Raw genomic sequence first — 25,076 nt, forward strand, 5'->3', positions numbered from 1 at the left:
TGCTTTATTGACATTTCTATTGGTCAAAAATTCGGCAGCAAAATACTGCGGTGGCAAATCTGTGCCAGTGAAATTCCAGCCACTGGCCTCCTGACTTCTCGTTGATGACAGCACCGTACAGTAAATTCATTTATGCCTTCCTTTTCCGACTACCTTGTTTCGGTCCAATACCAAATGCGTCACCTAGGTATATAGACTGGATAGTTGACGCTTGGATCTGTACGTTACTGAAGTCTGACTGAGGTATAGAGATCAGTGTGTATATTCGACGCCGTAAACATGGCGGATGCTGCGGCTCGGCAGCTTCAATACGAATATAAAGCGGTAATTATTACTATTTCATTACAAGAAATGTGCTAAAGTACAACCGTAATACAAAGAAAAAATTTTGTGCAACACTTATTGTTCCAGCGTCTAAGTTACGATTAAAATTTGAGAACTCTGCTTTCGTACGAAAAACGTTCCGTCGTATAGGTTATATTTCTAGTTGTATTAATTGGTTACCAAAACATAACTTAATTGTTGTACGTGTTTTGGAAAAACACTTTGGTGATTTAAGACTTTTTGTTCCAGAACTCCAATCTTGTCTTACAAGCTGACGTACGGCTTATAGAAAGACGTAGCAGAGATGAGGCGACTGGAGAAGTTATGTCCCTTGTGGGCAAATTGGATGGAACCAGGATGGGCGATAGACATCAAAGGACGAAACCAGGCAAAGCAGAAGAGCGTAAAGTGAAGTGAGTGAAGATATAAATTTGCATAGCACTATTCTCACATTCAGTAGCAAAGCAAATTACTAAAATGCATTAGGTATTAAAATGAAAAATTTAAATTGAATCATTAACGACTGTAATACGGTACAACTTTTCTCAGACGTCAAAAACGTGATGAAGCGCAATATGACTTCACTCGTATGAAGGGTGCCACTCTCTTGTCAGAGGGTGTTGATGAAATGGTAGGAATTGTATACAGACCCAAAACACAAGAGACTCGTCAGACGTACGAAGTGTTACTGAGTTTCATTCAGGAAGCATTGGGCGATCAACCACGTGATATTCTCTGTGGTGCTGCTGACGAAGTATTAGCTGTGTTGAAAAATGATAGATTAAAAGAAAAGGAGAAGAAAAAAGAAACAGAGTTGCTGCTTGGTGGTTTAGCAGAAGAGAGATTCGCCCTCTTGGTTAATCTGGGGAAAAAAATCACGGATTTTGGCAGTGATGAAAAGACTACAACAAATGAAGAGAACATTGATGAGACATATGGTATAAATGTTCAGTTCGAAGAAAGTAGCGAAGAGGATGATGAAGATGTGTACGGAGAGGTTAGGGAAAATGACGATGAAGGGGATGAAGGAGAAGAAGCAAACATTGATCGTGCAATTCACGCGGAAAACGTATGTATCTAGTCAGTTTAGTTGAAATATCCATCAAGTCTGAAGTTTTTTAGTCATATAAACTTTTAACAATTCTATGTAATTGCATTTTTATTCAACTCTTTTCTATTCATATGTACAATTTTAATATCAGATATTACAGTATAGTGTCTTAATTTTTTACATTCAGTAACTGTTTCTTTACCCTTCAAACAGCTTGGTGGTGCGGAGGAAATGAAGAAGGAAAAACCACTTCATCCGTTAGATATCGATGCTTATTGGCTTCAGCGGAGATTGAGCAGAATATACGATGATGCAATGGTATCCCAAGCAAGAGCTGCTGAGGTATTAGCAGTGTTACGAGATGCGGGTGATGATCGAGATTGTGAAAATCAGCTGGTTCTCCTGTTAGGATATGATTGCTTTGATTTTATCAAACAGCTTAAAAAATATAGACACATGAGTGAGTATAAAGCAACACTCACCTTTATAATTACAGAGCTAATATTTATGAATCATTAAATAGTTGAAACAGAAAGATTACAATTTGAACATTCATTAAAATTTATCTAGTTTTTTGGAAGTTTAAATATTCTGATTATTCTTACAGTTGCCTATTGCACGATGTTGGCATCGTCTCAATCCGAATCGGAGAGACAAAAGATAAGAAATAAAATGAATGATGATTTGTCTCTGGCAAAGATCTTGCGTCAGCTAGACACGGGAAAGGGTGATGATGATGCTGAAGAAACAATGGAAGCACGTGCACAACGCAAGCGGCTGGAGGAGAACGAGGATGGAGCTGGTGGTCCTGGTGGTCAAGTTCAAGGATCGAGAAATCTGATTGATTTAGAGGATTTGATATTTGCTCAGGGAAGTCACTTTATGGCCAACAAACGTTGTCAGCTACCAGATGGAAGTTTCAGAAAACAAAGAAAAGGGTAATATATTTTTTATTTTAATGATGAACAAATTTTCGGTAGAAAATCGCTACTATTTGAAACTGAACAAGCTAACACTTCAAATCTCTCATCTCAGGTACGAAGAGGTCCATGTCCCAGCACTGAAACCAAAGCCATTCGGGGAGAATGAGAAACTGCACCAAGTTGATCAGCTTCCGAAATACGTACAGCCGGCGTTCGAGGGTTTCAAAACGTTGAACAGAATTCAGAGTCGGCTTCAAAATTCGGCGTTGGAAAGCGATGAGAACCTGTTGTTATGTGCGCCAACTGGAGCAGGTAAGACAAACGTCGCCCTGCTCTGTATGATGCGAGAAATCGGAAAACACATAAACGCCGACGGAACGATAAACGCTGACGAATTTAAGATAATATACGTTGCGCCAATGCGGTCGCTTGTACAAGAAATGGTAGGAAACTTTGGAAAGCGTTTGGCAAGTTACAATTTGATCGTGTCTGAACTCACGGGTGACCATCAGCTGACAAGAGAACAAATCGCGGCAACACAAGTAATAGTTTGCACACCTGAGAAATGGGATATAATAACTCGTAAAGGAGGCGAAAAAACTTTCACGTCTCTTGTCAGATTGGTGATTATCGACGAGATTCATTTACTCCACGATGAGCGAGGCCCAGTTCTCGAAGCGCTGGTTGCCAGAACCATAAGAAACATTGAAACAACCCAGGAAGATGTGCGGCTAGTCGGTTTATCGGCTACCCTTCCAAACTACCGAGATGTAGCTGCGTTTTTGCGGATAAAACCAGAAACCGGATTGTTTTACTTTGACAACAGCTACAGGCCAGTTGCTCTGGAGCAGCAGTATATTGGTGTGACTGAGAAAAAGGCACTGAAGAGATTCCAGGTGATGAACGAGATTGTGTACGAAAAAACGATGGAACATGCAGGAAGAAATCAAGTCCTAGTATTTGTTCACTCCAGAAAAGAAACTGGGAAAACTGCCAGGGCCATCAGAGACATGTGTCTTGAGAAAGACACGCTTGGTCAGTTCTTGCGTGAAGGATCTGCGTCGATGGAAGTGCTCAGGACTGAAGCTGAGCAGGTTAAGAATCAGGAACTGAAAGACTTGCTTCCGTATGGTTTCGCTATTCACCACGCCGGAATGACCAGGGTCGATCGTACCTTGGTCGAGGATTTGTTCGCCGATCGACACATTCAAGTTTTAGTATCTACCGCAACTTTGGCATGGGGAGTCAACTTGCCAGCTCACACAGTAATTATCAAAGGCACGCAGGTTTACAACCCAGAGAAAGGTCGCTGGGTGGAATTGGGCGCGCTTGATGTCCTGCAGATGTTGGGGCGAGCTGGTCGTCCACAATATGATACTAAAGGTGAGGGAATACTGATAACGAACCATAGCGAGCTCCAATATTATCTCTCGCTTTTGAATCAGCAACTCCCCATTGAATCTCAGCTTATAAGCAAGATGTCAGACATGCTGAACGCGGAGATTGTGCTTGGAACAATTCAAAATATACGAGATGCTGTTACATGGCTCGGATACACTTATCTCTACATCAGGATGTTGCGATGCCCACAACTCTACGCCATACCTCATGATAAACTTAAGGAAGACCCGTTGCTAGAGCTACACAGAGCGGATTTAATACATTCAGCTGCTCTGGGATTAGACAGAAGTGGATTGATTAAGTATGATAGAAAATCTGGACATTTTCAGGCGACCGAATTAGGTAGAATCGCGTCCCACTATTATTGTACGCACGATACTATGTCCACTTACAATCAACTCCTCAAGCGTACTTTGAGCGAGATTGAACTGTTCAGAGTGTTCTCATTATCAAGCGAATTCAAGAATATCAACGTCAGGGAAGAAGAAAAATTAGAGTTACAGAAACTGATGGAAAGAGTGCCCATACCTATAAAGGAGAGTATTGAAGAGCCGAGCGCCAAGGTCAACGTTCTTCTTCAGGCTTACATATCTCAATTGAAGCTTGAGGGTTTCGCACTAATGTCTGACATGGTATACGTTACGCAGTCAGCATCCAGGCTGATGAGAGCTATTTTTGAGATTGTCTTGTTCCGAGGCTGGGCTCAGCTAGCGGACAAATGTCTATCCCTCTGTAAAATGATCGATCGAAGGATGTGGCAGTCAATGTCGCCGCTTAGACAGTTCAGAAAAATGCCCGAGGAAATAGTGAAGAAGATTGAGAAGAAAAACTTCCCGTGGGAGAGGCTTTACGACCTTGGACCAAACGAAATCGGGGAACTGATCCGTGTTCCTAAACTTGGTAAAACAATTCACAAATATATTCACCAGTTTCCTAAACTGGAACTGTCAACCCACATACAGCCCATCACTAGATCCACCCTACGCGTTGAGTTGACGATAACACCGGACTTTCAATGGGATGAAAAGATCCATGGTGCCTCAGAGGCCTTCTGGATTCTTGTGGAAGACGTTGATTCGGAAGTCATACTTCACCACGAGTACTTCCTTCTCAAAGCCAAATACGCCAGCGACGAGCACCTGATCAAGTTCTTTGTTCCGGTATTCGAGCCTCTTCCTCCTCAATATTTCCTTCGGGTCGTATCGGACAGATGGATCGGTGCTGAAACTCAATTGCCGGTCAGCTTCCGTCACCTTATTCTACCGGAGAAAAATCTACCGCCTACCGAGCTCTTGGACTTACAACCGCTGCCGATAACCGCGTTGAGGAATTCCAAGTTCGAAACTGTCTACACTGACAAATTTCCCCAGTTCAATCCCATCCAGACGCAAGTATTCAACGCGGTCTACAATTCCGACGACAACGTCTTCATCGGCGCACCTACTGGCTCTGGCAAAACTACAATCGCCGAATTCGCCGTGCTGCGTTTGCTGACTCAGAATCCCGAGGGAAGGTGCGTTTACATGGTGAGCAAAGAGGCACTAGCGGAGCTTGTGTACAGCGATTGGGTAGCTAAGTTCAATCAACAGCTCGGAAGGAAGGTGGTTTTATTGACGGGAGAAACTGGCACGGACTTGAAACTCCTCGCAAAAGGTCAGGTGATAATAACGACTGCTGACAAGTGGGACGTCCTGTCAAGAAGGTGGAAGCAGAGGAAGAACGTTCAGAACATCCAGCTGTTTATCGTCGACGAGCTCCAGCTCATCGGTGGCGAAGAGGGGCCGGTTCTTGAGGTGGCCTGTTCGAGGGCGAGGTACATATCTTCACAGCTTGAAAAACCTACAAGGATAGTAGCTCTTTCAGCCTCTTTGGCCGACGCCAAAGACGCCTCGCAGTGGCTGGGCGCCCCGGCGGCCGCAACGTTCAACTTCCATCCATCGGTGAGACCGATACCCCTGGAACTCCATGTCCAAGGATTGAACATCACACACAACGCCTCCCGCCTTGCGGCGATGGCGAAGCCAGTTTACAACGCGATCCTGAGACACGCACCCCACAAACCTGCGATCGTTTTTGTACCAACGAGGAGACAGGCCAGAATGACCGCAATTGATCTGCTCACGTTCACCGCAGCGGAGGGACAACCGTCGAGGTTCTTCCACGCGGAGGAAGCGGACATAAAACCGTTTTTGGATAGAATGAGCGATAAGACACTGAAGGAGACCCTGTCGCAGGGTGTTGCTTATCTACACGAAGGACTCTCGATCGATGACCGACATTTGGTCGAGCAGCTCTTCGACAGCGGAGCGATCCAGGTCGCTGTCGCGACACGGGACCTCTGCTGGGGACTGTCGATAAATTCTCATCTCGTTATAATCATGGACACCCAGAGTTACAACGGCAAGACTCATGCCTACGAGGACTATCCGATCACCGATGTTCTGCAAATGGTCGCCCGCGCCAACAGACCGCTCGAAGACCACGACGCCAAATGCGTCCTCCTCTGCCAGAGTTCAAAGAAGGATTTCTTCAAGAAGTTCTTGAACGAGCCACTTCCCGTCGAGAGTCATCTCGATCACAGGCTCCACGATCATTTCAACGCCGAGATAGTGACCAAAACTATAGAAAACAAGCAGGACGCAGTCGATTACTTGACGTGGACATTCCTTTACAGAAGACTCACGCAAAACCCGAATTATTACGGTCTTCAAGGCGTCACGCACAGGCATTTGTCCGACCATTTGTCCGAGCTCGTTGAAAGCACGCTCAGCGATTTGGAGCAGGCCAAGTGCGTGGCGGTTGAGGACGAAATGGACACCCTGCCTCTGAATTTGGGCATGATAGCAGCGTACTATTACATTAACTACGCGACCATAGAACTGTTTAGTCTCTCGCTGAACAATAAAACGAAGATTCGCGGTCTCCTCGAGATCATATCAGCGGCGGCTGAGTACGAAACGGTTCCGGTTAGACAGAGGGAAGAGAACTTGCTGAGAAGTCTCGCCGCGCGGCTTCCGCACGCACCTCAAGTCGCCAGAATGGCGGATCCTCACGTTAAGGCACAGCTCCTCCTTCAGGCGCATTTGTCCAGGATTCAGCTGGGTCCCGAGCTGCAAAACGACACGGAATTGGTCCTCGGCAAAGCTGTCAGACTGATCCAGGCCTGCGTCGACGTCCTTAGTTCGTCAGGGTGGCTGGCACCGGCTGTAGCTGCGATGGAGTTGGCGCAGATGGTGACGCAAGCTATGTGGTCGAAGGACTCGTACCTGAAGCAACTGCCCCATTTCACTTCGGAGACGATAAAACGGTGCACCGAAAAGGGGGTGGAAACTGTCTTCGACGTGATGGAACTCGAAGATGACGATAGAAACAGGCTCCTGCAGTTGACGGATGTTCAGATGGCCGACGTTGCCAAGTTCTGCAACCGCTATCCCAATATTGAGATGGCTTACGAAGTGCAGGACAAGGACAAGCTGAAGAGCGGCGGCACGGTGAACGTTGTTGTCCAGTTGGAGAGAGAGGACGAAGTCACGGGTCCCGTTGTCGCACCGTTTTTCCCCCAGAAACGCGAGGAGGGATGGTGGGTGGTAATCGGCGATCCGAAGAGCAACTCTTTGCTCTCGATCAAGAGACTCACCCTTCAACAAAAAGCGAGAGTCAAGCTGGACTTCGTGGCACCTGCACCAGGCCAGCACTCGTACACTCTGTACTTCATGAGCGACGCTTACTTGGGATGTGATCAAGAGTACAAATTCACCATACACGTTGGAGAGTACGAATCCGACGCCAGTTCCGAATCCGAGTCGGATTAAGGATCTCTCCATAGCATTTAATATGTTTTCAAGCCATATGTACATATATATATATATGGATACATGTATCTGGATCGCAAAACTTCCGGTATAATACTGCATGGAATTGTTATGGATGGTTTTTTTGATTCGTGATCACATCCTTCTCTACACGAAACAGTGAATAGTAATCTGATCATAATTTTGCTTCGCTATGATAGGTTTTATTCTTGATTTATTTTTCCATGTAGATACTACGGTACGATTCTGGACGAAATTATTTGCAATTAGTCTCGATTGCTTGAATAACGACGTATGTATGTACGTTCGATCGAGTTTTTTTTTTTTCCTACAGTTGGACTAAAAAAACAACAACATATAGTTGCGAGTTATTTGTATGAAGAGGAGAAGGTGGTGTATGTGTTTTTACCCAGGTAATGATTAAAATTAATAGATAATATTTTCTGTAATTTTTATTATTAGGATAATGTTAAGCGTCGTCACTAAATGATTCCCGACACAGCAGTGGTTGACGCTTGCGTAAATGATGTAATTAAAATACGTACCAAATATAATACAGAAAATTATTCGCTATCCGACCTCCGTTCTAATTTACGTACCTGTACGGATAACGGAGTTATATATCTAGCGACATTTTAGGGGTAAACTCGTCTTATAAACATTACTAATAATGTAAACAAATTCAGCGACAGGATGTGTGCAATAACAATACGTTCTCACTCTTTTTTCTTCACATTCACGAGATTCTATACTTAATAAAATCAGTATCCATATCGATATTTGTTGCAGTGTTGTATACCGTATGATTTATAGATGCCCATTCGGTGTTACAACATTTTTTAGATACTTTCATAAGTAGATTCGGTTTACAAATACAAAATTATCGCCTAATCAGCAACTAAGAATTGCAACGCATTGTTAAGACTTGCTAAAAATTAGGTTTCACTATTTCTGCGGTATAACATCGATTGAAACGTATCATGGAAATCGGTTGAGTTTCTTCTACTTTTCTTTTCTTCGTTTACTTTTAAAATATTATTATTTACAGTTGTGTAACACTTAAGGCTTTGATATAGGAACGCACATTATAGGTTACGAATCATGATACAATCACTTATAATTTAATCTAAAAATATTCATTCAAAGTGTTTTTTTTCTGGGGAGGGGGGAACATGTCACTCGATACTCCGATCAATGTGTAATACCACATCATGTGTGTAACGGATTCGAAAAAATTAAATTCGGAAGTGTCAGAAAATTTGTGACGCAAATCATGAATTTTCATATTTATATATTCGTGATATGGTTCTCGAAAGGTACGTATATCCAACAATTGCATCACGTTAGTGTGGAAATATAACGGACGCGAGTAAAGGACGGTAAATGCGGCCGCGAAAAATGTCACGTAAGTAATGTAATAAATATATATTATTACAATTAATTTTTGTTTCTCACTATACTCTTCTGGCATCTCTGCCGCGTCATTACATCATACAATACGATAATCTTGATCTTTCGGTTTCCACTTGTACTCGAAACTTTTATTATCATCACACCGGAAAATAGATAAGGCATATATAACTAATAAAAAAATAGACCGATAATTTAGACATTTTCCAGTTACCTAGCCTTTTCCAATCTCGAACGAGATCATTGATCGCAAAATTTTGTTCCTGGTATTATTTTGCAAATACTGTGTGACTGCAGCCTACAAAAAAAAAAAAAAACTCTTGTTCGTCGTCAATTCTTAAACACGTACCCAATTCGCTATTATAATTGCTGTAAAATCTATATTATATATCCTTGAACACGTTTAGTAACTACACATATAATTTATCGATTACCTAGATATTTACACGCACACACAAAAAAAAACAACATGAATCTCATATATCCGTACCCTTAGGCTTATTTTATAACTGATCATCTCAGCGATAAAGTGCAAGGGAAATTAATTGTGTGATAGATTAATAGATGCAGAGAATCCATCACGCCTCCGTCGGAAGCGTTACCTATATACCTATTCAGTTTTTTATGCGCCATCCGTCCATACAATTTTTTGCACAATGTTGTCCTTCCGCACCGTGGAACACGCGTCGTTATAAAACTTGACTGCAGGTAGACAAGTGCAATCTATAAATCGAATAAACCATCAAACCCATGCAGTTAATTTGCAATCTAGGTACGGAGACCACGTAACGTACAGAGTGGAAAGTAACCATTGCGAAGTAGAAAATGAAATATCGGTTTTCGATAATGGAAATCATCCCCCCTCAACCGTCCACCCACCTACACACACGTACACACACCCGCCCACGAGACGAAAGCATCGCATGGTTCACGCACGAATGCAATTGCATCATCGGCGTATCGGAGGTATATATATATCGTTGAAATTACTCCAAACTGTCTATAGCCGTGTCGTCGAGGGTGTGGAGCCAGTTGAATATCATCATGTTCCTCTCGTACTTGGACAACTGTTTGCCGCGTTCCCTCTCCACGTCGCTTACGGTCAACGGGAGGTTTTTCCCCTTCCGAGAGGTTGCGAGCACCGAACCGGAAGTCAGCGAAGTACCCGGAACCGACAGCGTCGCTCCTGGACTCGACTGCGCCGCCGATGCCGCCGCCTCCAATCTGTCCAGATTGAACTCACTCTGCGAAAGGCGTTCCATCGCTCTGTACGTCGTCAGCAACCTGTCGATCATGATCGTTCGAATATGTCATTAACCAAGGTCTACACTGGATTAACGTATTCAAAGGGTTTTCACGCCGCTAGAAAAAAGCGGTGTGGATTTGTGCGGGCTATACTTTAATGCGAATATGCACACTGTACGGAGTTGTCGATACAAGACTACCCGATGTTTCATATCCTACATTGAGAAAAATTTTTAGTTTCGGTCACCGCTCAGTCCTCAACTATTTTCATTTTTTTACTACAATTGAAAAACATAGTTCCAGGTACAAAATAAAAATTAGTTTTCTAGCTGTTACCACAAAGTCCGGTATCCGTTACTATTCTTTCTCATTACGATCACTGTTACTGTATTTTCTTGTAACTGTTGCGAAAATTGAATGCTTGTGCAAGAATAAATTGACGTTAAAGCCTTGTTTAACTAAGCGAGTAGAGTAGACCGAACAAACTGATTTTGCGTTGCAATTAGCAAAAAAGGTTCGACGATAGCGCAAAATGGTTACGCATACCTCGTTTTTCGTAATACCAACAATATTCAAACAGTTTTTTTTTTAACGATACCCGATTTACTGAATTTTTCTAGTTACTGTAACGAATGAAATTTTTCTCAGTGTAACAGAGATCGAGACTGGCAAATTTTTGTCAATTTTAACACTACCATTTTTCACAGTATCCAGTGGTTCCACGGGGCTGTACAAGACCGGCTATCAAAGATGGTCAACCACTCGAGAGCGAGTCAAGTGACGCGGAATGTACCTGATCAAGAAGTGAAGTTGCACCCTCTTCGCCACTTTCAACGTCAAGAATGCGGCACGTTACGATTCGACTAACCTTCGACGAATGTAATTCTGGCGGACCTTTTTGTTGACGGACCTGACGAGGTCGGCAGCCGTGAACGGCATGGAGTTCGTATGGTGATTCGGGGCGGGTGGCGCCGGCTGGACGGTCCCACCGTGAGGACTTGGCAGCTGAGACGTGGTCCCAACGTCGCCGACGGCGACCCAAGTGCTGCAGGACCTCGAAGCGTGGTCGAGCCTCGCCTGCTCGAGGAGAAGCCCGTCCCTGTGAGCGGTGTCCAAGGCGAGGGCGGAGACGGCGGAACGAAGCTTTCGCGAGCATCCCGCGTCCGGACTCGGCAACTGGAAGACGTCACTGGTGCTGAAGCTCTTCTGTAACCCAAGTGCCGAGGAGAGTGCTCCGCAGCTTCGGATCAGCTCCGTTTCTTCCTCGAACCAGAGGATTTCCGGTATGTCGGCCTGCCTGCAACGTGGAAACGGAGGGTGAGTCGGAGTTGTGGTTTTCTTACGTTATTTGCAGAGAAAGTTTCCGTGCGTTGAATGTAATGCTAATGAAATTTATTACGGGGACAAATTGATTCCGTGGGAGTGTTTCTATGCTGTAGATCGTGTTTTGGGGACCCTAATTTAGATATCCGAGCCTAATACACCGCCGGCTAATTTATACTTAACCCCGCGATCATTGGCGGCAAACGGGACGCGGATATATTACAGGGGTAAGTTATACGTGTACTCACTTTGTCGCGTGTTATTGGGTCGTGAACGGTGAAATAAAGCGGGATAATTTATCGTCCGTTCGCCGTGAAACGCTTTTGTCACGTAAACCGATAGGACGGGAGGTGTGAGAACGTTGGATCACAGGGTACGTATACCTATGCCTTGTTTGGAATGATGTAAAAAGTAATTAATTGAAAAGCCGGCGAGGTCTGAGTTTTGTTGAACGCAACTTGGCACAGCGGCTGCAAATCAGATCGAAAATTATAAATTTTCACCCCGAAATAAAACCTGAATTTCTCCCGATTAATTATCCATCTAATTAATGCCATTGTCGCAGGCTGATTTGAATTTCATATTCATTATATTATTTACGGGTATAACAACCATCCAATATTGCCGGTAACGTATGCTTATACTTGTTATATGTACTTCGGATCGCGTGATATATCGACAGCCTGGCTGGTCGATGCTCGAAGAAAGTCTTACGTAATATTCTCGTTCGTTTGCCAATTACACGTTCTCTTTTCGACCGGTTAAAATATTATTGCACTATACGGTATTCTTAAATTGGATGTCGTTATACAGGTATACATATCTGAAAGCGCTTCTACCTCTCTCTCTCTTTCTCGCTCTCTACACGTGCACATATAACGTATGCATAATTCGCACACACATACGTGTAATACATACATTCGTTTATAAAGAATCCCGGTGAGTAACGTGTGGACACACAACACGTATCCGTCCGTCTACGAGTATTAAAAATCGTATATAAAACAACGTGAGATTGGTTATCGGATGCCATCTATTCGTCCAACTGTCGCATACGGACGTATGTAACACTGTTAATAATTTCTGTATGTTACTCCCTACACTGTACTGAAAGTTTTATTCTGTTACGGAACAGTGAATCCGCCGTAAATTTAGTGTATATTCAATTTGCAAAGACAATCAATATACTTCACGATTTAGTGAATTCGAATTAATTTTTTGTCTTTTTCCTATAAATTTTAGTAGTAATTTACGTCGCTGCACCGAATTTGTAAATTTGCAACTTGATATCGTAAACTGACAACTCTTTTCTGCAGTAAAAAATTTGTAGTAAATTTACAATCATTTATAACAGTGTAACGAGTAGCGGAAAGACAATAATTACTAACAATCGTCTGCGAAAGAAATCACAAAAAACAGAGTAGGTGTAAGGGAATGAAACTCGTGGATACGAAAATTAAATCCTTAAACATCTCGTTCCTTCGTCGTCTTTGTAGATCATCGGTCGACGCGTGCGTGCTTTTTTAATTACACGACACACGTCAACATCGACTAACAACTCCACACGCGCCGAAATGCAAGAAAACATAATAAACATTCGAGTTCAGCGGTGTTGACGGCAAGCGAATAACGAAATAAAAATTTGCAACTTTCGCCAATATATCACATCCTTCGAGGACCCCCCGCGAATCTCACCTGTTGGCTTGGATCTGGCGATTATCGGGATTGGGCGACGGGCCTCTGCTGGCCAGGTGAGCGTCGCTGTACGATTTGAAAGGTGCGAGCCGATTGCCACGGGCCTCGCTGGCCGACGAAGAGACGCTGAATAGCGAAATATCCGTCGTTACGCTCTCGTGGCTCGGGGATCGCAGCATCCTGCAGGCTACCTGGAGGACCGGCGTCTGCAGGACGATGCTGGCTGCCGGGTTGTTGCCCGGAGTTGGCGCAGGCGACGCTGGCTTGGCTTCCGCCTCGGACATTCGGATTCTCTTTAATTACAAACTTATTTGCCAAATAATTATTCGCTCCGCCTCCTGGCTTTGTCGGCTGACCAGTTATTCCTTATTTCTTTCTCGTTACCCTCGATATTTTATCAGCACGGTTAAGAGCACGATGATGATTTTTTCTTAGCGATATTCTTGTTCATTTGGAAATTTTTTCAATACAGGATAAAACTACGGTGTTTTTTCCTCTTCGATTGTCACTCAAGCGCTCATTACGCCTTTTATATTCATTTCGATTTTGTCTCTCTTTAAACACCTTGACACGTTTGTTTTTATAATATCCGGTACCGGTTTCTCAAAGAAGAAGCGCTCAATTCTTGATATTATTTGTGCATCATTACACCCACTTCTCAGAGCTTTTTTTCCATACCTCTTTAATCCCGTCAGCTGTTTCTTACGGATCGTCGATATACCGCTATTTGTAAGTACCGATTCGTCGGTCTCTTTTTTTGTTTCATGCGACCCGCGATCATTAACGTTACCGACGATGAGTTCACTCAACGACCTGATATATAATTCAAGGGTTGATATCTTATATAATACAAGGTATCTCGAAATGTCACCGACTTATTTTACAACTTTTCGCGTACCGCAGGTATTATTCCTCGTCAAAATCCTTGCCCCGTTGAATCAACAACAAATCCTTGGCGTCTTTCCACCCCGGTATTTTTCAAACTTCGCCCCGACAACTCGCCTTAGCGAAAAGCCGGAATCACGGGATCGGCTTATTTTTCCACTCGATTACAGCGTACAATGTCGAAAAACGAGCTGCACATTGACTATTTTTCAATACTCTGAGCACTTTGCTCCCTGCAGAAAACCGGGAACAAGTCCCTTTACTTTCTTCCTTACTTTTCTCGTTACCGTTGTTATTGTTTTTACTTATTTTTTCTCAGCTGTTACTATCGCGGCACACCGACAGGCAATGACACACCGCCTAGACTATCGCTACCGGGGTTCACACACACACACACACACACACATCTCTCATGATACCGCTCCCGGTGAATGGTGGTGAATATCACGGGAAATTCGTTCGCCTTCGTAAAGTCTCGTCGGGTTCCGCTCTGCGGACGCGTGTTTACTGCACAGGCGTCAATCGATATCTCCTAGAGCGCCGTCGTCGCCGAGTTCTCTTCCTGAACCAGCTGTAACATCCCGCAAAGCCAACAATTACATCCAGACTCCGGGCTACTCGATATAATTTCTTCACGAGATGATCGTCCGATCGAATACGATTGAAATCACTGCGGTTATACCTTCGATTGTCTTCGCTGACACAAGAAGAGACACAACATTTTTTCATAACTAATAAAGTGGCAAATTATTAGCAGAAAATCAATTACAGAATTTTTTTTTTCGATTAATTATCTTCATGATTTGCATAGTTATTCGAATAATTCAGACGTTTTATTGAAATCCGCGAATCTTCATCTCTAGCGAGAAGACCATCCCACCTGGCGGCGAGGCGTGGAACCATTCCGTTGAAAATCGTGATCCGCCACCGTAATTGTATCAATTTTGTTCAGTATATATGTACGGATTTTATGAATTCCAATGTGGTTTACAGACGGTAGACGAATCGAATATCGACGTAACTGTGACCCGTGACGATGAACGGATGTGCTTGTGTATAACGTCGTTCAATAAAAAAAAATCGCGAAACATTTTACAGGCAACAAAATCGCGGTGGTTTTACTCTATTGAATCAGAATAGTGAGTCAATCTCCTTAATCGAAGAGGCGAAGGTTCTAGGCAGCGGGTTAACAATGGAATCGAATAGGCGGAGTAATCACCGTTAGCGTAATTTGTTTTACTATTCGATTTGATGGCGTAGCTTATAACAGGAGGAACTCCTAATAGGTCAAGGATAATTTTGAAAGCGAGAGTCGGAGCCGCGGTGAACGAACTAAAATAAATTCTTCATACGACATTCAAAGATCGAATGCCCGCAGACGTAGAGCTGCCATTTGGCCGATTCCTTTCTCGCGGTTCATTTTTTATCCAACCGATTTCGCAATCTGCACGATCGTAGAAAATTCTCGACCGTCCGAAATTGTTTAAACAGTTTTGCCCGCCCAAGAAAATTTACCTTCCCGCAGGACGAAGCGTCTCATCGTCTTTCCGATCCAATTTTTCGCTTCGGCTGATCATTTCCCGCAGCTGAAAACGCAAGCGGGTTCCCTGCTCGCGGATCATGACCGGGATGATTGCAAAAGTCAGTCGATGTGACGCGAAACGAGGGAAACTTTAAATTCCACGCCTCGGGCTGAACCGGCGCATCGTGGCGCAGCGTCCCGGATCTTTCGGAGATATCTACATACGTAAAGCTGCCGTGCAGGTCGACGGAGAACGGCGAAGCTACACCACAGCCCTAGGGGGAGAAGTGCGCCGAACTGGAAACTGGGACACGTCGGCATGCTGCAGCGCTTCGGTGTCGGAGCAGGAATGAGCGCCGAACCGTTTACCGGGTGCTAAACGATCGCTCTGCAGATTTCCGATAAGACACGTGTTCGTCGGAAGCGAAGAGCTGCGACCTCGCGAAAAAGTCATCGAGCATCTCGAGTAGGGGTGAAAATGTAGGAGGATCGGAAAATTGACTTCTTTCAGGGTATCGAATATCGAATGTAAAAGTTGAAAATGTGGAAATTATAAATACAGAATAGCTGAGATGTAGAAAGGTCAATATTTTTCCTTTTTATGTGTAATCCATTTTCTGTATTTTCAATTTTATGAAATAAATCTTTCTGACCTTTTCACATTTTATCCTCACTCGAGAATCCTTGCAAGATTTAACATTATTTATTTGATTTAATTGAATGTATATATTTTTTTCTCTCTCTTTTCTTTGACTTTATAAATGCATCACGGCAATTCGTTGCGATTGAAATAGAAGTTATCGGTCAGATTAAAGTCCGTATGTTGTGAGACAAGTTTTTAATTTTTTTCTTTCTTAATTATAGATTTCTTTCATTTTTTCCCAATGTTCCCCGAACATTGTTTCACCTTGTACGTTTCAACGGTAATTGTATATTTCACAAATCCGATCGACTTTGAGTTGCGTAACCGCGAGATCCAGCTAGTGACATCAGAAATCCATTTAATCAAGCAGAGTCGTTTAGTTACCATTATAATATTCTCCTCTGTAGCGTATTATACCTAACGTTTGTTAACAATAAGCTCGGCAATAAGGACAAAACCGTGGTAGTATCGAATGTATCGTAGACGTCATACCGAAGGATCGGTGAAATGGGTTCATTGCCGCGGTACCCAATTGTTATCATTCGTGTTCAATGGTGCGTGTAGAATCAATGCTGCCGAATCCCGATGAATGCAAAAACCCCAGCAAGAAAACGGTCATGTCATTTTCATTGCTATTTGATAATTTCTCGCTACTCATCTCGTACAACTTAACTGTCAACTCAAATGACGAAATATTGACTCTTATATAAGTTACCTATTGTTTTGAATTTCATTTAAGCGAGTCAAGCGTTTCCAAATAATTGATAAAAGCCCTTCAATTGTCTCGAAAATACATACCAAATCGAATAGATACTGTACTTTGTGATAAAATAATTGATTGACGCAGGTTCCGCAAGGTGCGTAATAAAGCGTTAAAAGATGGAGATAAATAATTTTTTTTCCATATAACCAAACGCGTCTGGTGTTGCAATTTTTTACACGAAAAAATCGTTTTCGATAATTTTATACGCACTTCAAAATGTGATTAAAAACAAAGCTCGGATTGAAAACTATAATCGCGAACCTTTCTTTCCCCCCCAGAAAAACAACTTCTTTTCATTTCATTTTGCATTGAATGTATAGAAAAAATGAGAAAATAGAACAAAATGAAAACTTCTGAACTGTATAACGGAATAAGTATGCAATTTTACCCCCCTGTAAATTTACACTAACTGCCGGACGTGTGCCACGAATTATTTTGTCCAAAGCGGCGTAAAAATTTTCTGCGATTTCTGGCAGTTGGCAGCATACGGGTACGCTATAGGTGTACATATTTACGAGCGATATATACACGAGATTAAACGTGTGCGTGATAGGTGGGTGGTTCATAGAACGCGCGCGTGTTTGGTGGCTGCTGGGCTTTGAAGACCGCGTAAGCGCGGTGAGAAATGGAGAGAGAGGGAGAGAGAGAGAGAGAGGTTTATATATATAAATACATATAGGTATATACGTGTATACTCGAATTCACCCACACATTCCCGCATCCGTATAGAGAGGAGAGGATCTCCCAGTGTAGTTTGTGGTGAGCTTAGTTTAGTTAGTGACGGTGTCTCTCATGAGGCGGACCTGCAACGGGGACTAGAAACGGTCGTCGTTTAGTGTAAAAATCTTTGGTTAAAAAATACCATAACGAAAGAAAAAAGAAATAAATGAATAAATAATATAAAAACAAAAATAAGAAAAATAAACCGACCGAGTCCCTGAGCAAATTAAACGCACACGCCTATTTCTACAAAGTTGTCATTGAAAAATCGGTAAGTTATCGAAGTAAAATGTCTCGGAATCAGTTACGCCAATGAATGCAAATTTTGATTCGGGCAGGCAGTGCGAATCTCTCGCGCAAACTTATACCATCACCGCGAGTAGTTACACGACTGTAAGACGTAGCGGTTATACACTGTGTATGTATATCCGATTTACACTGCCACAGCGAAATTAACCCCAAGGACGTTGATCGGACCGCATTGGTGTGCCATGTCACTCTTAAATTCGCATCGTGTGTGCAATTGTCACATGTCTGCTGCACGGTGTAATTTTCAACGTGTTACGTAACCGACAAATCTCTTCTTATTGCCAGGTTTTGTTGTAGTTTTATCGCTAATCGCACGGAAATTAATCGAGCTGTGCCCGGGTGAGAAATGATTTATCGCTTTTGCTCAATTCGGCTCTGAATATGGTGTAAAAATCGTCGACAATCTGTATCGGCATCGTTTAATCCCTGCTCGACGTCAACGTTCGCGCGCATATCGGCTCGCTGCGTTTTTTACACGACCAATTGCTCGGCTGACCTAAATCATGCGGCATGTCTGTGGGCTTTGTATATTGGATGAGGATGATGGGAAAATGTGCCCTTATACCCCCCGTTCCTCACCGCTGTTGTACACCCATGTACCTAGGCTTGCAGTGCGAACGGCATCGCCCCCTCGTAACGCCACTTATATCGCAAGTTCGATTGTTTGCCGACTCATTTCTTACTCCCACATACGCCAGTGTGAATAAGTGTACGAGGTTGCGCGATCATTTCTCCAATGGAATAGAACAATCGAAGATACGACAGAAACCGCGTGTACTGCACGGATTGCGAAAAGAATTGTCAGGCTGTCTGCATGTTTTTTTTCTACCTTTGAAACTTATTTCTATACATTATGTAACGCAGGAAGCGACTTTGACGAAGACGTACAAATAATTTGGAATACAAGTAAGATGTCAGGTTAAATCCGCGATTTGTTTATTTTTATTTCATTCGCCTCGCGGGCTTGGCTGACAATGAGAAGATAATTTTAGTGTCCGGTATAATGAATGTTTATTATGCTTACGATGGCGTTTGTTCGTTTTTTACGTACACGACAATTTAATTATAATGCACACCTACGTACGATGTATTTATGCAAAGTATATTCACGAACATATAGTATAATTGTATGCGAATACCTACATTTTCCAACATTTTTGAACGAAGTTTTATGAATCGGATTTGTTATTTAATATGCAGTAATTATAACGTGAATTTATTACAGAAAATTTTTTTCCAGGTCGTAACATGAGCTCCGCGAACAAACATTTTTCAAATTCAACTGATGTACCCGTTCAACACTATATGAAAATTTATATGCTAATTCTTAAAATGAAATTTAAGCGTAAAATTTATTGAGTTGGTGTAATTCCTCGTGAAAATTTTCTCCTGCAACGGTGCGAATTTATTATCGCAGTCGTAATTTTCGTAACTGTTTCGACACAGCGTTATATTATAATTATAAATTGTCTCTTCTTTGAAGTTCGATTTAACTCTACTTCTTTGGTATTCCTATAGCTACCTGCACGATTTTTTCGTACAGAAAACGTTCCCCTGAGCATAAATTCTGAAAGAAACGTTTAAATTTCGCTACTTTTCTACTAACATACATTATTATACCGTTCGCAATGTATTTTTTCATGGCTTGGCTCCCGAGGGCAGGAATTCATTAATCATAGTCAGTTAAGCCTTCTCGTTTGTATGAGAAATGTAAAAATTACGGAGGACGAAGGTGTGCACGTATGGAACGCGAACGTCAAAACACTTTGAGACCCTCAGTCTGTCAGCTTTGCCGTTCGGAATACGAGATCAGTTTGACTCATTGCGAATTGGTACAACAACGGCTTAAGAAACGTCTCTCTTCGAATTCTTTTTATACACTGCTTTTCATACCGCATACAAGCGCTCGACCGATTCTCAACACGTTTGCGAATCCATGCAACGGTTTATCATTTATTTATACCTTCAGTTATGTAATTAATTGATTATACACGGAGATCGGTGTCCCGGTCGCACGCGAAGGCTGGACGGGGGGGGGTATAACATTATTATCGGTGAAAGCACCATTCTCCAATCACAAGTGTATTATATATGCGTATAAATGTACGCGGATCGAGTAAAAACAAGCAATTTATCCATCATTTGAAAGAACCGCATTGTCAATTGATCTTAACGGACGTTAATCCGTCGCGTTTCGACGAGAAAGTCGAGTTAACCGCGTATATATGCGGAATATCTCTACGAGCTGGCGATAAAATTAAGAGACCATGGACATAGAATTGTTTGTCGAAACGGCAAAGTTGGAAAAAATTTGCAAATCGATGCAGACGAATAGTCAACGTATATCAGCCTGATCGCGATTCTGCGTAAACCACGCTCATCGATTGCGAGAGAGAAAGGGTGAAAGTGTAAGATAATTAACGTTTTAATTATCACCCGAGAATTATCGACCTCTCCTTAAACGTTTACATTGTGGGAGGTGCCGCGAAGCACTTTGACATCACCGCGTTACCCGATTGCGTACAAATTTCCGTACTTCGAGGGTAAAAAAATCATCAATCATTCAACGATTTTTCGACCCAGTGTAATCTCCTCTTTTATTTATTTTTTCTTTTTGCTTCCTCTGTTTCAATTTTCATTTTCACCCTCCGTAGTTCCCCCAACGTAGGGGTTCGTATTCAGGTATTTCAGGGGATATTTGCTCTCGGAGAGCTTTTCGGAGCTTCGAACCGAAAGTTGGGAACCCTCGGGAAGCGAGGCGCGGCAACGACGGGCAAAGGCTATGAATAGCGTCGCGACGCCGCCGCGTTTAATGTCGCCGAGGCCAGAAGCGATGTCACAATTGTCACAGCCGACTGACCTATGGAAGCAGCGATCATCCCCCCTCGAGCTCTCGATTGTGTTTTCCCTGTAATCTATCGGCAGCCGACGCACACGCATCGCGCGGCGTCTAAAAAGAGCCCATTCCCACTTCCGGCTTCTTCAAATTTTCAAATTGGGTCACTCGCCTCGATCGCATATACAGACACGTACTCATCCTTTTTATATACGTCGGGACTGACCGCGTCGAGCCGGATGATTTTTATACCCGATCGCTATTACGAGCGGTGTGCAATCTTGTGCTATACGTATTTCGGTTCGTCTACACAAACTACAGAATTGAGAAATTTTCCCCCCAAGAAATATTTGTGAAACGATATTTGGTAACGATTCCCATCAAGTTTTAGTGGAAAATCCTGCAGAGTGTAAAAAATTTGTATATTTTATAAATCCGGTTTTCATTCAACTTGAAGACGTGTTTTACTTTCAATTTTTTCAATCGATTCAAAATTCGAAACGATTAGCTTCATTGAGATTATTTGTAATATCGATTTCAGTTCAAAAATCGTAATTCAGATGTCACACCGAGGTCTGACGAATTATTTAGTTAACCAGGGTTCGTACGCATAGGGAAAATCTGGAAACCAAGAAACTCAGGGAATTTGGTAAATAAGACGGGAATTTTGAGTCTAATGAAGAAATAAATTCTTTCTTAGACAAAGTACAGTCGATCTTGGGGGAAAAAAAAATTGCACATGAAATTTTGTTTCGTCGCTGCACTTCGTATATTCTACGTATATGACGTAATACCAAACTTTCTCTAAGTTTATCCTTACGGAAAATTTCGGGCTGTTTGTAAATTAACAATCAGACAATACGATAGTAAAGTACTAGGTAATATTAACCCGTCTTTGATACACTTACTTGCGGCCACGATTTTGACACACCAGGTCAATTTGACCCGGATGATGCTTCATCCACCTGTCATTAACAACCCTTTGGTCGGATTTTAGTTTAAAAATTTAGAGATGTACTTTAAACATTCTCTAACGTGTCTGTGATATTTAAATTCAGAAATTATAAAATTAAAGTGTGTAAAAAAATTAATGGAATTATGTCAACGAAGGGTTAAAGGTATTAGTATATTAATGTGTAAATAAATCGTAATTAATCAGCGGCATATTTTTTGAAGGATTCTTGGAAAAATGTTATTTTCAGGCTGGAATACCTGGAAAAGTCAGGGAATTTTAGATTCCAAAAAGCGTACGAACCCTGTTACCCTGTACAATTTGGTAAAAAAAAAAAAAATTGTCGGGCTTTAAGCTCAACAAAGCTTTTTGTGCATTCTCTGTTACACCTGTATGTCTTTCTTTGTTTTTCTCTTTGTCTGACTATATGGAAGGACGGTTTCAACGTTCTCCAAAAATTTCAAGTTACATACACATTTACGTCCGCATGTGTCTGTAGATAAAATGGGCATCTGGATAGTCTGGAAAGCGAAATAATCTCCCGAGCGAAGTTTCGAGCGGAGCTCAACGTTTGGTAAATTTCCCCCGGATCGGTCTCGCCCTATTTATAGAGAGATCGCTTCGCGGTTGAGAGGAAAATAAGTACCCATCCACCGTTAAATATAAATTTTGATTTAATTTTTCACCGTATTTTTATTTTCATTCAACCGATTCGAGTAGCGCACGCGTCTTCCATAATTCATTCTTTCCGGCAAAGAAACGAATGTCAGAAATTCTTTTTATTCCGCCGCACGTTGCCGGAGGATAAAAGACCCGGTGTCGTTTAAAGAGTGACTAAAAAATTTCGCGAAAATACAACAATACGCAAAGAAGACGTGATCTTTGACCATATGCATTACACGTACATACATATCGCGCGGCGATGAAACAAACAAAGCGTCACATCCGGATGTGCAAGCGAATTCTTTACGCGATAATATTCAGAGACCTTTTTCGTTAAAGGCGTTTTGTCGTGCAGCAAAACGCGTTCGTTGCGCAGCCGGTTAATCGGGATTCGTTTGGCAGAAAAAGCTCTCCGGCGTATCGCAAGCGTCGATATTATTCGCCATTCGGTGAATGCCGCGTCGTTAGTCGTCAACGCGATGCCAATCTCGTTACGGAGCTTTTGACGAGCGAACTAAATTGAATTAACCTTTCGGTCGTTTCCCTTCCCTCTCGTTTCGTACTATCTGCATACACAGCGATCACGAGCCGACGCTGCGAACGAGCAAGTATAATTCTCCTGTACAGCCTTATATTGCAGCACGCCTTCCAAACAACGCCGTGCTAACAGTAAGCAAAACCGAAACCGCGAACATCTGCAAACTTACGTACAGGGATTTAAACGCGAGCTGACATCCGTGATCGTGATTCACAATGTATATTTAACACCGGATTATTTCTTTCTTCTTTGCAAGCCGTATTTCTCCGGATTGTCCCTTTTCTTTTTTTGCCGCAAATTTTTCCTTGTTTTCTAACTGTTGAGAAAAAGGTTGGATAAAATACGGAGGCTTAAGCTCTGCGAATTATATACGTAATTCCGCGGAATTTTTTACCCTTGTAAAAAAGTTTGTTAGTTACTTTTTTTTTTCTACCTCTTCTTTTGTCAAGAAACATCTGCTTATGTAGGTATTCCAAAATTATACCGAAAGAGGCTTGCTAACTAATCTACCGTGCAGCGGGAATCCCTTTTGTACGTCTAGATTATTGAATTACCTCTTGTTTCGCGAGGAACTAAAACGTGAATTCATCGCTTTCATTCAGCAGGTAAAGAGAGAAACCAGAACTCTGATATTCGGTAAATTGGGATCGATTATTACAGTTTATTACATAGCATTGGATCGATTCGGGGCAAAGTCATGGCTGTATACTTCGGTTTTCGACTCGCTGATTTTTCCGAAGTTCCGGAAACGTGCAGACGTGCGTCCCACGCGTTTTCCTGCACGGCAGACGAGCCGCGCACCGAATCCGAATACAGGTATAATGCAGCGTACGCAGAAATCTAGGCGTGGGTGAAAATTGATTTTGCCTTGCAGCATGGATGCTTTTACCAATGGTAGTAAAACGGCGCGTTTTACGGGTTTCAAGGACCTCTGCTCATTGCGCATCATATATGCTTATAGTGCTTCGAGCTTAAACGAGGGACCGAGAGTTAGACACGCTCATTCTTTGCTGCTCAGTTGCGGCTGTAAGGTCTGGAACGAGAGTATCTTGCCTTTTATTTTCTTTTCTTCTTGAATTTACGTACGTACTTATATTCTGTGCCAAGGCTCTGTTCGCCAACGGACCGCCTGATTTCGGTAAACGAAAAGCGTTTCAGCACACCTTCTTTCCGGTAACACGGTTCTTTGCTTCAACACCTCACGTGTCTCGGTTGAATCTGCAGCAAAATATTGAGGTAGTCGTACATTGGATATTTACCAAATTATCATATTCATAAGACAGGAAGATTTTTTTTAAGATACACGAATGAAGAATACTGGAATTACGAACAAAGGCTCGTAGACGTCGATGCCTTACTTCAAATCGCTCTAACGTGGTCAAGAATTTATAGTAGATTCGTTTGATATTCTAGTGGAATGGATTTAATTTTTTTTTTTTTTTATCTTATTGATAATTAGTTTAACATTACCACGAGTGTTTGAGCGAATTTGCGGAACAAAAATAGTCTTCCGAATAAAACGAGCCATGAAAAATTGAAATCTAACGAATCTACTACGTTTTCCAACCATTTCGAACTTTTCTCTAAAATTCCAGGATTTTCAATATTTGTATTTTTTAACCTATCTTCGTAGCTTACGAATGTAATAATTTGATAAATACTGAATTTCCGACTATGTCCTAATAAAGTAAAAAAGTAGTATCGGTTTCTGGTCAACCGAGACTCGAACGCTTCGGTCCGATAAATGGAAGGGATCGAATATCCGAGTACAACGTAGAGGAGAAGAAAAACGGCAAGTTTGAGGCGCCAGCTCGTCCGTATTGCGCAAGGATGCGACGGTTATATCAATCCAGCGTGTCGTGGGCTCCTCTCACAATCGGTTTATACAACGTGCCTTACGGAGATGGGGAAAACGGGGAGAAGCAATCCGTGACGACTTTCCCACCGTTCTCCTCGCGACCGATTCTCCAGGTTCCCGCCGATATTACGGAACGAAACCGTTCTCGACGATCCAGCCGGCCAGCCAGTTAGTCGGTCGGTAATTCAGTCGAGCAGTTGTCC

At 42.5% G+C, this 25,076-nt stretch overlaps 3 protein-coding genes across 4 annotated transcripts in view; 2 read left to right on the plus strand and 1 right to left on the minus strand.

Moving 5' to 3' along the window:
• The first annotated feature begins 22 nt into the window (after nucleotides 1–22).
• On the plus strand, nucleotides 23–7,950 carry l(3)72Ab (U5 small nuclear ribonucleoprotein l(3)72Ab). The gene is made up of 6 exons (XM_046632701.2): nucleotides 23–324; nucleotides 574–737; nucleotides 874–1,393; nucleotides 1,589–1,835; nucleotides 1,983–2,313; nucleotides 2,411–7,950. Exons 1-6 carry the CDS (start codon nucleotides 280–282, stop codon nucleotides 7,509–7,511), a joined length of 6,408 nt encoding a protein of 2,135 aa, XP_046488657.1. The 5' UTR covers nucleotides 23–279; the 3' UTR covers nucleotides 7,512–7,950.
• LOC124222101 (uncharacterized) lies at nucleotides 7,845–14,578 on the minus strand. The gene is made up of 3 exons (XM_046632707.2): nucleotides 13,185–14,578; nucleotides 11,035–11,463; nucleotides 7,845–10,205 (listed from the first exon to the last, which is right to left on the minus strand). The coding sequence occupies exons 1-3, from the start codon at nucleotides 13,466–13,468 to the stop codon at nucleotides 9,908–9,910; spliced, it is 1,011 nt and encodes a 336-aa protein (XP_046488663.1). The 5' UTR covers nucleotides 13,469–14,578; the 3' UTR covers nucleotides 7,845–9,907.
• A 3,181-nt stretch (nucleotides 14,579–17,759) lies between these two features.
• LOC124222063 (janus kinase and microtubule-interacting protein 3) overlaps nucleotides 17,760–25,076 on the plus strand; it is a 53,523-nt gene continuing 46,206 nt past the window's right edge. For both annotated transcript variants that reach the window (XR_006883930.2, XM_046632645.1), the window contains exon 1: nucleotides 17,760–17,988. The gene's annotated coding sequence lies outside the window, so the exon portion shown is untranslated. The remainder of the gene's footprint in view (nucleotides 17,989–25,076) is intronic.

This window comes from Neodiprion pinetum, chromosome 6, assembly GCF_021155775.2.
Source record: "Neodiprion pinetum isolate iyNeoPine1 chromosome 6, iyNeoPine1.2, whole genome shotgun sequence".
NCBI classification, from domain to species: domain Eukaryota; kingdom Metazoa; phylum Arthropoda; class Insecta; order Hymenoptera; family Diprionidae; genus Neodiprion; species Neodiprion pinetum.